At 42.4% G+C, this 16,863-nt stretch overlaps 9 protein-coding genes across 9 annotated transcripts; 4 read left to right on the forward strand and 5 right to left on the reverse strand.

The window, feature by feature from the left end:
* Positions 1 to 389, reverse strand: DIF1 (Dif1p; the record flags this gene model as incomplete). Its single annotated transcript, XM_018366980.1, has 1 exon — positions 1 to 389. A coding segment is annotated over one exon (389 nt), but the record flags the coding sequence as incomplete, so codon positions are not given.
* Positions 390 to 778: 389 nt separating this feature from the next.
* CAR2 (ornithine-oxo-acid transaminase) lies at positions 779 to 2,053 on the forward strand (the record flags this gene model as incomplete). Its single annotated transcript, XM_018366981.1, has 1 exon — positions 779 to 2,053. The coding sequence occupies one exon, from the start codon at positions 779 to 781 to the stop codon at positions 2,051 to 2,053; it is 1,275 nt and encodes a 424-aa protein (XP_018220820.1).
* Positions 2,054 to 2,155: 102 nt separating this feature from the next.
* On the reverse strand, positions 2,156 to 2,428 carry LSM3 (U4/U6-U5 snRNP complex subunit LSM3; the record flags this gene model as incomplete). The annotated part of the gene is made up of 1 exon (XM_018366982.1): positions 2,156 to 2,428. The coding sequence occupies one exon, from the start codon at positions 2,426 to 2,428 to the stop codon at positions 2,156 to 2,158; it is 273 nt and encodes a 90-aa protein (XP_018220821.1).
* A 255-nt stretch (positions 2,429 to 2,683) lies between these two features.
* On the forward strand, positions 2,684 to 3,643 carry MRPL4 (mitochondrial 54S ribosomal protein uL29m; the record flags this gene model as incomplete). Its single annotated transcript, XM_018366983.1, has 1 exon — positions 2,684 to 3,643. The coding sequence occupies one exon, from the start codon at positions 2,684 to 2,686 to the stop codon at positions 3,641 to 3,643; it is 960 nt and encodes a 319-aa protein (XP_018220822.1).
* An 85-nt stretch (positions 3,644 to 3,728) lies between these two features.
* SEC39 (Sec39p) lies at positions 3,729 to 5,858 on the reverse strand (the record flags this gene model as incomplete). Its single annotated transcript, XM_018366984.1, has 1 exon — positions 3,729 to 5,858. One exon carries the CDS (start codon positions 5,856 to 5,858, stop codon positions 3,729 to 3,731), a length of 2,130 nt encoding a protein of 709 aa, XP_018220823.1.
* A 431-nt stretch (positions 5,859 to 6,289) lies between these two features.
* Positions 6,290 to 7,057, reverse strand: RPS1A (40S ribosomal protein eS1; the record flags this gene model as incomplete). The annotated part of the gene is made up of 1 exon (XM_018366985.1): positions 6,290 to 7,057. One exon carries the CDS (start codon positions 7,055 to 7,057, stop codon positions 6,290 to 6,292), a length of 768 nt encoding a protein of 255 aa, XP_018220824.1.
* Positions 7,058 to 10,971: 3,914 nt separating this feature from the next.
* On the forward strand, positions 10,972 to 12,312 carry ECM7 (Ecm7p; the record flags this gene model as incomplete). The annotated part of the gene is made up of 1 exon (XM_018366986.1): positions 10,972 to 12,312. One exon carries the CDS (start codon positions 10,972 to 10,974, stop codon positions 12,310 to 12,312), a length of 1,341 nt encoding a protein of 446 aa, XP_018220825.1.
* A 1,194-nt stretch (positions 12,313 to 13,506) lies between these two features.
* On the forward strand, positions 13,507 to 14,805 carry NGK1 (hexokinase; the record flags this gene model as incomplete). Its single annotated transcript, XM_018366987.1, has 1 exon — positions 13,507 to 14,805. One exon carries the CDS (start codon positions 13,507 to 13,509, stop codon positions 14,803 to 14,805), a length of 1,299 nt encoding a protein of 432 aa, XP_018220826.1.
* Positions 14,806 to 15,123: 318 nt separating this feature from the next.
* Positions 15,124 to 16,161, reverse strand: VMA6 (H(+)-transporting V0 sector ATPase subunit d; the record flags this gene model as incomplete). Its single annotated transcript, XM_018366988.1, has 1 exon — positions 15,124 to 16,161. One exon carries the CDS (start codon positions 16,159 to 16,161, stop codon positions 15,124 to 15,126), a length of 1,038 nt encoding a protein of 345 aa, XP_018220827.1.
* Between the last annotated feature and the right edge of the window lie 702 nt (positions 16,162 to 16,863).

Here is a 16,863-nt window from a genome sequence, read left to right on the forward strand (position 1 = left end):
CTCTTGGACCCGTTGACCATTGTTTCGTTCTCCGCGGCAGGCTCCGGGACGTCCCACTTCTCGAGCGAGGACGCCTCGGTGGACATGGTTCTCTGGTTGATCAGCATGGGGGGCAGCGAGTGCGCGGAGGGCAGCGGCGACCTGGTAAACTGCGGAACAATAACACTGGAGTAGTCCCTGATGACCGCGGGCTGCAGCGACGCCTGCGAGGTGCCCGGCGTGCTGGAGGCATAGCCCTGGTCGACGCGCTGTCTGATCCGCATGCCTACGGTCATCAGTTGGTCCTTCTGAAGGTCTTGCTGGTTGTTGCTCTGCTGCTGCTGCTGCTGCTGCTGTTGGAACTGTCTTTTCGGGACGAGGCTGCTAGCCCACTCCAGTTGCGCATCCATCGGTGAGTTGAGCTGTGCTGTATTGTGTTGTGTTGTATTGTTGTGTTGTGCTTTTTCTTTCTTTTTCTCTGTTCCTTGCCTTTTAGCCACTACATAAATAAACAAAAACGCTCGGTCACGCCGTCGGCTGCTACGGCCCGACTGAGCGAGCAGCGGCACCCACACCCCACTGCCAAGCCGGCGCGCGCGCGAACGCTGTGCTCTGTTAACGGCAGGACCTGGCGTCCCCTGCCGTTAGCGGGCGGCTAGCCGCCCACACCGCAATCGCGTGCCCTTGCCCTTAGCGGCTGACTCGCTGACTCGCTAGCATATATAAGAGCGGGCCACGCCCAACGCTGCTGTTGGTCTTCCACGAGTCTCTTCCCTCCACAGCAACACACCACACCGCAATGTCTAACGCCACCCTCTCCTCCAAGCAGACCATCGAATGGGAAAACAAGTACTCCGCCCACAACTACCACCCTTTGCCCGTGGTCTTCCACAAGGCCAAGGGTGCGCACGTGTGGGACCCAGAGGGTAAGCAATACCTGGACTTCCTCAGTGCCTACTCCGCCGTCAACCAGGGTCACTGCCATCCTCACATCATCAAGGCCTTGACCGAGCAAGCGCAAACTTTGACTCTGTCCTCCAGAGCGTTCCACAATGACGTGTACGCAGAATTCGCCAAGTTCGTCACCGAGTTTTTCGGCTTCGAAACCGTTTTGCCCATGAACACCGGTGCAGAGGCCGTCGAGACCGCGTTGAAGCTCGCCAGAAGATGGGGGTACATGAAAAAGAACATTCCTCAGGACAAGGCCATCATCCTTGGTGCAGAGGGTAACTTCCACGGCAGAACTTTCGGTGCCATCAGTTTGAGTACCGACTACGAAGACTCCAAGCTGCACTTCGGGCCCTTCGTGCCCAACGTTGCCAGTGGTCACGCCACCCACCAGATCAGATACGGCCACGCAGAGGACTTCATCCCTATTCTGGAGTCCGCCGAGGGTAAGAACGTCGCCGCCATCATCCTGGAACCAATCCAAGGTGAGGCCGGTATTGTCGTGCCCCCTGCAGACTACTTTCCTCAGGTCGCCGCGTTGTGCCGCAAGCACAACGTGTTGTTGATCATCGACGAGATCCAAACCGGTATCGGCAGAACCGGTGAGTTACTGTGCTACGACCACTACAAGACCGAGGCCAAGCCAGACATCGTTCTGTTGGGTAAGGCCCTTTCCGGTGGTGTGCTACCAGTCTCATGTGTGTTGTCCTCCCACGACATCATGTCCTGTTTCACCCCGGGCTCCCACGGTTCCACCTTCGGCGGTAACCCATTGGCCTCCCGCGTCGCCATTGCCGCTCTCGAGGTCATCCGCGACGAGAAGCTATGCCAAAGAGCCGCCCAACTGGGCGGCTCTTTCATCGCCAAGTTGAAAGCTCTACAAGAAAAGTCTAACGGTGTCATCTCCGAGGTCCGTGGTATGGGTCTGCTCACTGCCATCGTCATCGACCCCTCCAAGACTAACGGCAAGACCGCATGGGACTTGTGTCTGCTCATGAAGGACCACGGCCTCTTGGCCAAGCCCACCCACGATCACATCATCAGACTGGCCCCTCCACTGGTCATCTCCGAAGAAGACTTGCAAACCGGTGTCGAAACCATCGCCAAGTGTATCGATCTGTTATAATAACAATAATATTAATAATAATAATACGCATATACCTTATATTTTATTTATATGTACCTACGTACCTGAAAAATACTGCTTTTTTTTAGCCGCTTCCTCGCATTATATCTCCACCGCGCCCTCGCCGTCCTCGTCGTTGGGCGTGCTGATCAAGGTCACCGTGTCCCCCCTGACAAACACCATCTCGCACCGTCTTTCAGACTCGCTCAGTTCGTCGTTGTTCAATTGGTATATCGTCTCTACTGCGTCGCTCAGCACGATGTTGCAGTGCGAGTCGAACGCCTGCAGCGTCCCCACCAGCGTCCGGGCCCCGCGCAGCTTGATGTACACCCGCTCGTCGAGGTTCAGTTTCAATAGGTCCAAGGGCGTCTCCATTCTTCGTTGTCTGTGCTTTGTCCTGCCTTCGTTCCACCTTGGTGTGCAGGAGACCACTCGTCCCAATCTTGTTTGACTTTCTTGCTTTTTCTCTCTTTCTCCTTCGCTCGTCACGTCACGTCTCACGGCGCCGACAAACCTGTTTGAACCTGTCAAAAACACCAACAGGAACAGTAACAGGCTTCAAATACCAGCTCGGGACCACCTTTGGCAGCGGCCACACACATACACACACACACACAAGCTCGAACCGACATGTGGAAGAGATCGTTCCATTCGCAAGGCGGGCCCCTCCGTGCCAGAACGAGATTCACCAAGCCCAAGCCCAAGCAGCCTGTGCTGCCTCGCGACAAAATAAGACCGCCCACTCAATTGACCCATCATTCCCGCAGCCTGCAGATCACAGAGCCGATTCCGCCAACCGCCTCTAACCTGCACTGCCCCGACGACCATCCGCTCTGGCAGTTCTTCTCCAACAGGAAGTTCATCAGGACCACCGACGACTTGCCGCCCGCCGGCCACGTCAGGCCCTGGTCCATCCCTGAGCTGAGACACAAGTCCTTCAACGACCTGCACTCCCTCTGGTACAACTGCCTCAGGGAGCAGAACGTGCTTGCCCGCGAGAACCACCTCTTGAAGAACGTCGTCGGCTCCTCGCACGACGAGTTCAACGAGCTCTCGCAGTCCATCAGAACCACTATGTGGCAGATCAGACACGTCCTCAACGAAAGAGAACTGGCCCACTCCGCCTCTCGGGCCTTCTTCCAGGACGAATCGCAAAGACAAAAGTTTCTGGACACCCTAACCAACGACCACTTTCTGAATAAGGACGTCCCGGACGACGAGGTCGCCGCCATGCTCACACGCTTCCAGCTCGCCGTGTTCGGGATCTCAGAGACCATCCAGGACAACACCGTCGACACCACCTTTATTGAAGGAATCAAGTTCCTCGCGAACCTCAAACTGCGCCGGTTCAAGGACTCGGAAGACCTGATATCGGAGCTGTCTCAGGACCCCATCACAGACGTGGGCGAGTCCTTCGTCTTGTTCACCTCCGATTTCGAACAGCGTGCTGTCCACGAAGCATGTGTCGCCATCAAGGACCTGAGACAGTCCCCGGAAAACAAAGTCCCCAAACTGAATGAACTATCCACCGTTAGAAAATACTTGAAACAATTAATTCGTGCAAATTCCATGGAACAAGCTACTGCATGATCCCGGGCGGCCTCCCCTCCCCTGTAAATACACACACCCCATATTTATATATATGTAGATATAGATATATATATATAATATATATTCAGAAACTTGTCACGTTATGGAAGATCTCCCTGGCAATACCGCCAACACTACTCTTGCTACCGCTTTGTGCCTCCAATGCATACTTATCCCTCACCAAGTCACGTGCGCTCAACTCTAGCTCCAACGTGCTCCATTGTGACGTGACAATCTCCACTTCCTCCAGAGGGCAAATCTCCAGCAGCTTGCCCAAGATGCCCATTTGCAAAATGATTATCTCCGTGGGGATCTCGTTGTCCACCCAATTTGGATCGATAAACTTCCCCATTTGGTACAGCGTCAACCAGTGCTCTTCGCCCAGCGCTTTCATCATCTGTTGCCCACGTTCACGACACAGTTCAAACACTCGCTCGCCCATTTCGTATGCTACGTCAAAATCCAGATTGACAAGCGCATAGTCAATATGCAGTATCATCAAATCCACTTCTATCTTCACCGTTTGGCCCTCGTCACTAATAGACAAACTGTCGTAGATCCCGGAAAGCAAGCCCCTCGTGGTGGGCAGATCCTTATACAGGCGAGGGTTCAATTCCAATAGGTTGGAAATTATGTCCAGGGGACAATCTTTATACTCCAAAATATTGCTTGGTTTGAATGCTGCATCTCTTGTGCCGCCATGCGTTTTGTTTAAATTTATGGAGTAGTGTGATAGCTTGTCTGCCAGTTCGAGTAATACTTCCATCCTTGTTAGATTCGCCCCCGCCTGTTGCACCATGTGCCTTTGGATTATTTGCAATGTTTGTGAAGATTTCTTCATCTCTGGTTCTTTGCGTAGCCCATTCGAGGCATTATTGAAAAAATGCCAGAAGAACTTCACTAGAAGTTTGTACAAGTGCGCATTTTCATCGTAGTCGAACTTTGTTATGACCATTTCAATGTAGTTAAACTCATTCATTTGTAAGAAAATTTCCACTATACTGTATATTTTGTCATCCATGCTAATCCTAGTAAATATTTTATCATTGCTTTCAGCTTTCAAAACCGTTTCGTACATGGATTGTAAGAAACTGGGAATCTCACTGGATTTATCAAATTCTTCATGGCATAATGAGGTAAAATGAGCCAATTGGGCCGATTCTTCTTCTTGTGTTATGGCAAAGATTTCCTGGAAGGAATACTTGGTGGAGCAATTGGTAAAAAATTCCATAAACTGTTTCATTTCTAAAACCGTAACGTTTTTCTCGTCTTCTATTGCAATATCATCCGGGAATATCCTCAGTAGATCCCGTAACTCGTTAAGCTTGTGGAGTAAGTTGGATAAATTGAATAAATTTTCACTGTTGTTGAATAATATATCCACCATCTTACTTTGTAAATTTCTCATCGCCTCACTGTTACCTTTCAATCGCTCTTCAAGATTAAAATATGTTTTCAAAAACAGTTTATAATTGGTATCGGACTTTAACGAGAATTGCTGTTTATTTAAAAATTCACTGATAAAAGTTTCCCATTTCTTCCCGTAGAACAAAGTTGGAATCAATTCATGCTCAATGATTTCGGTCATCTTGTTATCACCTTGTACACTTTCGATGCCTTCAAAGATTAAATTGAATAGGTCGTTATCATGCATTTCATTCCATTCGTTGATTTTGAATATAACGTGTAGTCGTTTATCAAGGTGGTCTAATGGTTTAATTACACCATCAACCCATTCAGTAAACTTTGAAGATAACACTCCTGGATCCGTGGTTTCCCACAACTCAGAATAGTATAACGGTGCTTCGGGAAGCATTTCATTACAGATCATGATTCTCTCCCTCAACCAATCTTCAAAATCTTCTAAGGGTTTGCTGTTGAGTTTATTGATTACAAACTCTTTCAATTCGCGATATCTAGCTGATATGGTAGCGTTGTCCATTTCAATCAATGGAATTAAACGACTATCCCCTTCCAATAATTTTATTATCACATCTTCGCTAGATACCTCAGCCTCTTCTGCGTTTCTCTCCACCAGTTCTTGTTTACATAGAAACGAAAGGTGTTTAGGATCATCCAATTCTGGCCACAACACGCAAATGATCTGCAGGTACTCCGATTTTGAACCCAACCTGGCAGCCAATTTCCTGATGTTATGCGAATCGGCTTTCGACGCAAAAACACATGCCAGTAAATACAATTGCTCTTCCAGCATTACCTTTCTTATTCAAGTGCTAAGTCACACTAACTCGATCCAGTTCTTGTCTATTGCCGACAGCTTTTTTTCCAGTTTTTTTGTTGATCTTACCTCTTCCTTGCAAGTATAAGTAAAATCCAGTTTTTTACATGGCAATAACAAAAATTCCAACAATTCGCATAGGCAAAACGTCAATCCGTTCAGCCATAGGAGAAAAAAAGACTGCTCATGTTGCTATTTATGTTCTTAAAAATGATTTAAAATGATACAAATATTGTATACAGTAGTATAGTGATAGAATTATCTTTTTGACGAGGTTAATGACATCATAGAATAGAGAGTTATTAAAGAGACTAAAAATTTTAAAATAAAAAAAAAAAATAAAAAAAAGATATGCATCACTCCTTTTTTCTTTTCTTTTCTTTTCTTTTATATTTTTATTGGATCTTTTACACAGTTTCCAAGACTTCGTCCTTGAAACCGGTAACCTTCTTACCCTTTTCTTCACCAGAACCTTCACCGTGCAAAGCCATCAAAGCACCAACATCGAACTTTGGTTGTTTCAACAACTTGACCTTTCTAACGTGAATGTTTTGTAGAGGGAAGATTTCCTTGGTAGCATTTTCAATTTCCTTGTTGATAACTTCTGGAATCAACTTGGAGGTCAATTGGGCCAAAGTAGAACCTTGAACTTCCTTGGTCAAAATTTCAGAAATAACCTTTCTGATAGATCTGATGTGGGAAGATTGAGCGTAAGAGTGTCTCTTAACTTGGTTAGCTTGCTTTCTGGTGAAGGCAATAGCAAAGATTCTCAAAACGTAATCATCGGAAGTCTTAACAGTAACGTTAGCTTCGATCAAAGTTTGCCATTTTCTGACCATAGATCTCAATTTATCAGTGGTGAAATCCATACCGTGGAAGTTGGTCAACAGATTCTTACCTTGAACTTCGTCAACTCTTAATTTGATCTTTCTGAAAGAGTGGTCTTCAGAACCTTGCAAGTCAGCCAAACAAACTTCGACAACTCTACCTTTTAAGGCATCGGAAGCACTCTTCAAACCAGTGGACTTGTTAACTAAAGTCTTACCAACATTTCTGTTTTCAAAAGTGGATGGAGCTTTAATATCGAACCATTCCTTTCTGGTAAATGGGTCAACGACTCTCTTCTTTTGACCTTTCTTACCCTTGGATAGTCTCTTATTCTTTCCGACAGCCATGATTAAACGATTGGTTATTCGTGTGCTTGCTTTGTTTTCTTAATATAAAAGTTGACAACGTAAACACCTTCTTTTGATAATATAACAGTCGTAATATTCAATCGTTTTGGGTATATTATTACGTCTAACAAGAGAGTCTTGGAATTTCCAAGCAGATGGCCGACGCGAAGGGATTCGGAAACTAGGGAAAAAGGAAATCATTCCGCAAAAAAAATTACGAGTTGTGTAGGAGAGGACTGGGTTTTGTTTCCTCTGGGTGTGGGTGCAAAATAAAATACAGTCCTCTACTCTCTGGTGCTTAAAGAAATAAATTGGTTAGCGTATAGATTTACACCTCTGAAGCGTACAGAAGAAGTTTCATACATACGTACACACACTAGCACAGTTATGGGGGCCGGATGAGTTTATCAAGCGTTTTCCGCCGATCACACATGGTCCATATTCTTGAACGCCTCGTCCATCCAAAATGCGTAATTTATTTCTAGATGAGGGAGCTTTAACTCCACCATAATATTTGCGTGTGACTCTTTCGGTAGCAACGCAACTAGCTTTTCTTTTATTAGTTCATTGATCACGCTTATCCAGGAGAATTGCTTGAGTTTCTCTATGGTTATCTGGGGCTCCCAGACACCGCAAATCACCTCTTTAATAACTCTGGAGGCTTTGTAACCTGAGTTATCCTGTAACATCTGTGTCATCTTGGTCAAGAGGAAATCCAGCCCAAGTGTATGGCTACTGGTGCCCTCCGTTTCACATGCCAGTGTATACAGTAATATCCTCGCCAATAGGGACATCCCCGTAATTCTCTTGGATACTATGTCATCTTTGAACATGCTAATAGCCTCTGAAAAATAACGTGGTAATATCTCCTGAAATAATACAGGTTTGCCCTTTTGTAAACCACCTCTTGCGACAAAGTCCTTTTTAGAGATTTCCACAGCCATGTCACATATCTTGAAAGCTTTCCCAGTGGTATCACTCATATTCGCTATATTTTTCGCAATAAGTTCTATGATTCTGGTGTTGATGATATGATCTATCGCTGATACGTTTTTAGGTAACTTTTGTTTCTCCCCTTCGGAAATATCATTATAAAGAGCGATTTCCTTTTTGCCATTCACTCTTATATAAAATGGCTTCAATAAGGACTGGAGATGCTTTACGATCATTCGTTGCAAATCGTCTTTTGTTATCTTGTTGAGTGTAATTGTAGTAAAATATGATTGAAATGCGGGTGTCTCGTTCATTTGCCTCTTCATCGCCTCATTACCCCTACCAACGCCAATGATGGATAGTTTAGAGTTCTCTGAAGAAATCCACTTCTCGAAGTATTCCGAAGTCTCCTTACTTAATATGTTGTCGAAATTTTGTATTAATATCAAAGTCTTTCTCTTTTTTGCCTTTGGAACGCTTGTGAAATAGAAATTCAGAGCTTCTAGTGATATGTCACCAGAAAGCGCATCTTTGGATATAGCAGTCCATATTTTCTCGAAAAATCTTTTATTGTCATTGTATTCCAGCGCATCGATGTAAATGTAATCGAAAATGGGCAGTTCGTTTTGCTTCGAAGAGGTGACCAACTCCTCCATCACCTCTTTGACAAGTACAGATTTCGTGGACTCGTCTTCATCAACTATATAAAATAGCTTGTTTTGGGAAGACGTTAAACTTTCATATATTGGAAGGAATACTTTAATAAAATCCTCAATTTGTGAATTTAGTGGTTCCCTCTTTTGTAATGAATCTCTGATCAACTCCTTCAAATCACTCTTACGATCGAGTTTAGACAAAATAGTATCTTTTTGGGGTGTATGATTTGTTCTTCTGAACTTATTTTCAAGTTCTGCAACGTCCAGGATTGATTGTGTTTCTCTAACCTTTTTCAACTGAGAAAGATCCATGATTTGGTTGGAAGGAGTAAACCGGTCCAGAATTGTCTGATACTTTTTCTTTAACTCTGCCAAAGCAGCAAAATCAATCACCTTTGCTCTATCTTTTGTATGTAACGGTTGAATACCCTTGCCTTTGGTACTACCCTCAGTTGCGTTAGTTTTCTCATTCGTCTTTTTTCCTGCCTTAGAAGATATTATTGTGACATTTTGTTCGAGAATATCTCGGGTCTTGAGAGATTCATCTTCTCCAGTTAGTCGGCTTCTGGAATTTTCAATCTCATCATTTTGGGAAAGTTCTTGAGTTTCTGCTATGTGAATTTTCCGAGACTTTCTGTTCATGTTGCCATCATAAGCCCCACGTCTTTTTTTTATTAAGGATATCGCCTCACCTGAACTTTCAGAAGTAGATTCATCGATTTCCTCTTCAATTTCGCTGTCTCCATCCACTTTCATTGAATTATCTGCGTCTACAAAATCCTCATGGCGGTCATYATCTTCTTCTTCAACTCCATTTCCTGCCGTTGATCTCGGTTTAACTGAAGCTAGCGCCTGTGCTTGCTGAATCTCACTATTTAGGTCTTGTGGGTCTTCGTTTTCAGACTCTTGCTCTGATGAATATATTGGTATTTCCTCCGAGAACACTAATTCTTTTGAAATAGGTCTCCTTTGTACAATTCTCGCAGCATCTTCACGTGGCCGTGGGGTTGCAGGAGATCCCGAAGAAGACTTGAAATGAATGGAGTTATTTTTTAAAGGAAGTGTGCCATTTGGTGTTGAGATTTTTCGATTGAATGGCAAACTGACTTTTCCTAAGCTATAATTTGGGGGGATCTCTACTTTAATTTCCTTCATTGGAGATTTTTTTGTTAGTCTTTGTTGTCTCTTTGCTGAGTTTTCAGGTGCTGAGTTTTCAGGTGCTGAGTTTTCAGGTGCTGAGTTTTCAGGTGCCGAGTTTTCAGGTGCTGTCTTATGCAGTACCTGTTTGCTTATCTTATTAACCGCTGCTGGGACAGATATTCTTTTTAGATATTCGTCAGATTGTTTAGGCTCCATTTCTTTGACTCTCCTGATAATCTGGAAAATATCAATTGGAACAAACCTTTCCGCTGTAGGTTCGCACGCATAGCGCACTAAGAAATCTTTATCCTCTACTTTTCTGGTCGTATTATCATCCCATTTAGAAACTGGAAGTATCTGTCCAACTCCAATGAAATCCTTAAGCCAAACTTCTGATAGTTCAGCCGTCAAATATAATTCGCTCTTATTCACTTCTTTAAGAAATTTATCGTTGTAAAACTCCATCGTTTGGTTTTCCTTAATCAAATCTGGTGTAAATTGTTCATAATACAATTTCGGTTTCAGTTCRAACCATCTTAGGTATGAGAAGACCCAAATCTCCACGAGATTATTTAATGTGTTAAGTCTAATCTCATGGATCAAGTAGACAGAATACGTCTCGGTGATACTATCGTTGAATATCACACTCTCTCCTTTCCCAAAGCTCAGGCCATCGGAAATTCTTTGTAAATACACATTTTCTACACCTCTCTTTCTTGATCTTCTTCTATTGTTTTCCTCGATGATCCTCCCCTTATCATCTTTAATGATAACTTGCCATCCCTCCAAGTCCTTTAGAGTTTCAGCCATTTTAGCCAACTATGCCTATCAATTACTATAACAGATCCGAGAGTATATGTCGATATTCACAATAAAAGCGCTGTCTCTGGATCTCTTTTCCCTCCAGTTTGTTTATTTTAGCTTTTTTAAAAAATATAGCGTTTTCGCGGTTGTATTACTGATGCGATGAAAATTTATAGTTATATCTTTATTTAGATTCCTGATATCGATAGCGTTGAAGTACCCATCCATCCCTCCGCGAGCAAAGATACATAAAAAAGTATTCCGGACTTGCTATTTATTCCCTTTCATAAACTAGCTTCCCATTTTTATTTGCTTTTATCGTGCTGTGTACCACTCATCGAGGAAACCCTTGCATATCTGATGAATTTATGATAAACGCAGATGTCAAGAATACGAGATATAATAGCCAGACCGTTTCAAAACCTCACTGCTCTTGAAAAAGTGGTACAATGGTTACGACTGGGTACAACGTTGCTTATAATATCGTTCGGGTTGGCACTAACAGTTGGGCCCCTTTCTTCGCCTAGGACATTATACATGTCGCGACTGGATACTTATTCTGCTGATATCACAACGGGCTTATTTACCGTGTTGAAAGAGTCCATGGAAAAATCAACATCTACAGAGGCAAATAATGGCGTGGGCCTAACGACATCCGAACTATACATCCTAACTGCGTACACAGAGAGCCAGATCAAGAATGTCCCTCAATATATCACAGTTTCACTTTATGGGAGATGTGATTCTTCGTATTCTATGGTGGAAGCGTTTGATTCACAAGGAAATATGTATAGTGAAAAGAATTCATCTACCAAGAGCACTTGCATTAAAGCAGGAACAAACTATCTTTTTGACTATCGTGAAGTTTTACAAAACTTGGGTCTAGATATTGTTTTAGATTACGCCTATAATAAAGTGAGCTCGCAACAGGCTGAAACTTCTGCGTATACGAGCTATATGAAGGGATTAAAAAACAAGAAGGCCAATGTGCTACATTTACTTTATGCTGTCATTAGTTTCCAAGTGTGTATGCTATTTTTTATGATATGGTACTACTATATCAAGGGAAGGTTTTTGAACGCGCTGAAAGAAAGGGCACTGGTTCATCTTAATTCCTTGCTTTCACTGGTCGTTTTCATTGGTGGATTGACAAGTACAATAAGTCTTGCCTGGATAAACTATACCATCCAATCTAGAATCAACTCCGAATTAGAGGCCTTTGGGTTTTCCTACCATCTGGGAGTCACATGGTTTGCTCTCCTGTGGTGCTTCGCAGGTTTAATTTCCGTATCATGCTTAGCATGGTCTGGCTTAGAATGGTGTATTTCCGATAATGGCATGGCCTATGGAGGTGGAATAGATGACAAATTTTTGGGCTACCAAGCCGGAGTATTCACCAATGCGGATACAGACGAAGATTTAGCTTACGGTCAACGTAACCCACAACGACAGTCTACTTCAGGTGAAGCTGAACTGATGAGAAATAGCGATACCATGCCAACGATAAGCAAGACAGCCAACAGTGGTGTAAACAGGTCGGACGACCTTAACTGCAATTCAGATAATCAAGAAGGCACAGCGGATATAGGCGATAATGATGGGAAGAGTCCATTTGCTAGTAGAGAGGAATTCGAATTGCAGGACATAAGATTCCGTTCCAGTAGCGATAGTGAAGAGAGTGTGCAAAGGATTATCAAACCTTCATCTGCATTACAGTTTTAAATTCTTTAACTCTTTTCCGAACATGTGTAAATACATTCGCCAATTTTCTAGTTATATAATGATAGTAATAATACAAAATGCATCTACAAATTTTTCACTTTTTTACTTTTCTTTCAAAAGGGAAAAGCGCTCAGAAAATAACCAATATGAAACTAAACATCATTTAACGGAAAACTCAAAAGGAGTATACTAACAGTGGATCAAGACAACCATGAACGACTCTACAGAACCCCCCAACGTACAACCAGATAATATTAACAACCAGGATACTGCTTTACCAAAGGCAACCTCACCAGAAAACCCGAGCCTAAATAACAAAGTGCCAAGCCTTTTCAAATTAGCCGCCCAATGGCAAATAAATAATCCGCAGGAAAACATTCAAAACCATATCATGGAGAATGAAGTGCTTCAGAGAATCAACGAGATTACCAGTTTGATAAGAGAATCCTATAAAGACCTTTCCAACCAAGACGGAATGATGTCCAAGGAACCCCAAGAAAAGTTGGATTGGGACCTCTTTTGTACCGTTCCTGTGAATATTATCGAGCAGTATACAAAGGATATGGACGATATTTTCGGGAAAATGGAAAAGTTGTCCAAAGTACGTATAACCAAACAGACAAACAATACTCAACAATGTTCTTTTTTACTAATAACAATTTCATGCCTATTTTCGTAACAGCAACAACGCCTATGGTGCGAATCTGCCTTCCAAATAGACGTGGAGAGATGTGGAGACTCCATTCTCAATGCCGAGACGTGGATGAAAAAGAAAGAGCGCCACCTGGAATACAAACACATTGAAATGGAAAGGTCTGCAAATGAAATCAAGGAAACCATTCAACGGTTAACTGATGACAAATGAGCAGTTACGATATTCGCTCTATTACACGCCTCTCTCAATTTACATATTTGCTGTTTCCTCCACTTCTATTCTTTAAAAATTTTGCACGCTTAACCCTTTGATATTTTTTTTGTAATGTTCTTTGTTTGCGTCGCCTAATGTTGTTAGCGCCACTTCTTGCAAGGGAGAATTTTGTCCAGGGATACTAAAACCGGGGACGCCACTTGCATATAGGTAGGTGCACAGTATAAACAAAAAAATGCAAAACAAAGAAAGAAATACATTTTCCCTTTCGCCAGCTTTTATCGGTAAGAAATAAAAGTACTGAATCTGACAAACAACTCGCAGTAATGACAATTGAAGGGTCTATAGTTCGAGAACTAACGACGTTGCTTGTACCCTCTAATCCGATTGCGCATGTTGTCGACCTATTTCAAGAGGAATTGTTATCACGACTACAAACGAGTGAAACTTCAATGCTGCCACAATGCCTGGTCCCGGATGAGCGATCACGATGGGATCCCAAGGACAGGATCTTGGCGATTGATTTTGGGGGAACAAGGTTGAAATTTGCAATAATCTCGCTGCCCCAAATTGTTATTGAATTCAACGATGCCTTTGAACTTACCTATAACGTCGTAGATTCGATGTTCTTTAATGAAATTATCTATAAAATATGTACCAAATTGGCTGAAAATGGTTATATAAAAAGCAAAAATGAAACTTCTGAGGCGACTAAATTTTTTGTTTCCGTGACATTCAGTTTCCCTTTAAATTCAAAAGGCCAAGTAGTCGCTATGGGGAAGGGTTTTGTAATGACTCATGACCTCCAAGCGTTAACCGTGAAAGAAGTGATTCAGTTGTCCTTTCAACAAATAATATCAGAGAATATTGATGAGTTTTTTTGTGTAATAAAAGTGTGTGATGTAATAAACGACTCGATTGCAGTTTCATTAACGAGCAAATTTATATGTGAGCATGATTCAATCTCACTAATAGTAGGGACAGGTACAAACGCATCTTTCGAAGTACCCTACGGGTACTTACCGCCTTGTAAGAGAGACTCTTTAAGAGAAACGCTGCCACCAAACTACATCAAAGAAACTTTGAATTTTAAACATGTTCTGGTGAACTCAGAGATTGGTTTCATCGGTAAAGATGTCATTGCATTGCAACCGTTCGACATTCACGGGGCGATCTCGTATGAAATGCCTTTAGAATGTATCACTTCTGGCAAGTGGCTTCCATTATCGTTGAAGAACATTCTATTACAGTACAATTTAATACCGAAAAATTTTCCGAGAATGTTCGATGGTGAATTGGTGTGTCAGTTGACAGAAAGCTCTACCAACAATTGGTTCAATAACCAGCATTATCCTTTGATTTGTCAAATCGCGCGCCTTTTGGTCAAAAGGGCTGCATTTTACATTGCTGCTATTATACAGGCTATTGATATCATCACAGGCTGCAGAAACTATAACTTCATTCACGTAGGCTATGTCGGATCGTTCCTTCAGCATTCGAGGTTTTATCAAGAGCAAATAAAGTATTATTCCGACATTAATGTTGAGCTCCAATTTTTAAATCATAGTAATCTACTAGGAGCTGCCATTGCCACCTACTTGAACAAGTCAGATAAGCAAGTTTGAAACTTCTATTCCATTCGTCTTACTATTGCTCCCAAATTTAGTCTTAATCATTCCTTGAAATTTCGCGGTTCTGCTTTTTAAAAAAATGAACCATTGGGCTATTTCTGTATACTTGTAAAAATACTTTCATCTTGATTATTATACTGTTCTTGACCCTTCGCTTATTGCCTTTATCACGAAATTTTTCTGTTTTACTTAATTATATTTATATAGTCACATATGAATCTGATTATTAAAAAAAAATAAAAAAGATGAACCAAACCATATAGATACTTTTTTTTTTCTTTACCTGAAAAAGGAAGTGCAATAAAAAAGCTCTTAATAGACTGAAATATAATTGTTAATTCTTTCTCTTTGGTTTTGAGCAATACATTCCGCGATCCAAGTGATGTTTCTAACTTCTTGTTCTTTGGATTTCATCCAGGCCCAAACGGTACTGATGGCAAACTGTTGAGTGAATGCGTCTCTACATAATTCCATTTCTAATTGGTAGAAATGATCTTCCAAGTTACCGGCTTCCAAAAACCCCCTATACTCGTAAACGTTACCCAAAGCAGCTCTAACCCCTTCAAAATCTTGAGCTTGTGCCAAATGGAATGTAGCAAGAGGGTATAGTTTACCAATGTTAGGCAATAAGTCACGCTTCAAATCAGGATCAATATCTGAACTTTGCAAAGAGTTAAGAGCAATATTGATACTTCTTCTATCGGCTTCGAAACCTAGTAGGACTTGCATAGATTCTTTAGCAGGCTCTGGGATCTTTTCAGTGACAAAATTGTAGAAATCTTCCAAATATGCCTTGTACAGTTTATTTCTGATAACTTCAATGTTCATGTCATCTAATTCCTCAGCAGTATCAAAACAGTTTTTGAAATAAGGAGCTAATGGAGTATCCACCAACACGGTTTCATATAGGGATTCAAGATCGGTTGCAACACTCAAAGTGGGCAAAGTATCAAACCACCCTAATGGATGACAACGTTGTAAAATCTCACCCTTATCACGGTCGTGAATAGTACCGGTGATCATTAAAGCCACGTTGTCGATCATGTAACCGTAAGTGATGTAGTCCATGAACTTCTTCGTGGGCCCACTAGATTGGTCTCTTATGTAGTTGAATTCCTGGTACAACTTGCTGGATGCGTATTCTTGAATTAACGTCGTAGTCAAAGACTCTGAAGAGACGGAGGAAAGAAAATTACCATAATCAGTCGACGATAATTGTAATTTTAGATCTTCCAACGTGTCACATTGTGTTAAGTTAATGTATTGATTATTAGATAACAACCCATTTCTGTAGCCTCTCACTACAGCTTCAATAAACCCATTATCAATATTGAAATATACGCCTTCCATCTTTGCAAGACTTTAACAATACGTTCCCGATGCTATGCTCTTTTGTTGGGCCTTTGCGTTATTTATATAATCCTTAAAGGGTTAAGAAGTTGACTGTTTCTTATGTTTTTGCAGTATCGAGGCAACCTTAGTTTTCACGTCACTTTATACGCTGCTATCAGTACACAATAGCTGCCCAGAAACTCACCTAGCCGCATAAAGCACAAGAATCAAATAGCTCTGTGACCGTCCAAGAGAGTACATAGCTACAAACTTTGCCTTCTGGGAAGGTCAGTTACGTTTGTACTTTTCATGCCGCTCTACGCACAGGCATGGAAGGCATCAACAAGAATAAAGACCCAGAATTTACCTTAGCCTTGCTACTCATATAGACATGTCAATAATGCGTTACTTCGCAAACTAAAACCTCTCTCACACTGTGTACATATTCTTGTTTTCTTCGTTTCTCTCAGAATAAACAGGCTGATAGATGCCCACCTGCACACGAAGAGCCAAGACAGCCTACCACCCGTACACCATAGAAGCTTTGGGTGTGTATATTTTTTAACTTTAGCGCTCTAAACTTTTCGATGTGCGCGGGAGAAAAAATGCGTTCTGCCAGTTTGGTGACGGGTCCCTTCCAGGCAGATGCCACTGGGAAGGGGTGTGCTAACTGTCGTTTCTTTAGGAAGATGGCAAGTACGGGCAGTGTCTGGTTGCTGT

The sequence above is a fragment of the Saccharomyces eubayanus genome, chromosome XII (genome assembly GCF_001298625.1).
Source record: "Saccharomyces eubayanus strain FM1318 chromosome XII, whole genome shotgun sequence".
Classification (NCBI taxonomy): Eukaryota; Fungi; Ascomycota; class Saccharomycetes; order Saccharomycetales; family Saccharomycetaceae; genus Saccharomyces; species Saccharomyces eubayanus.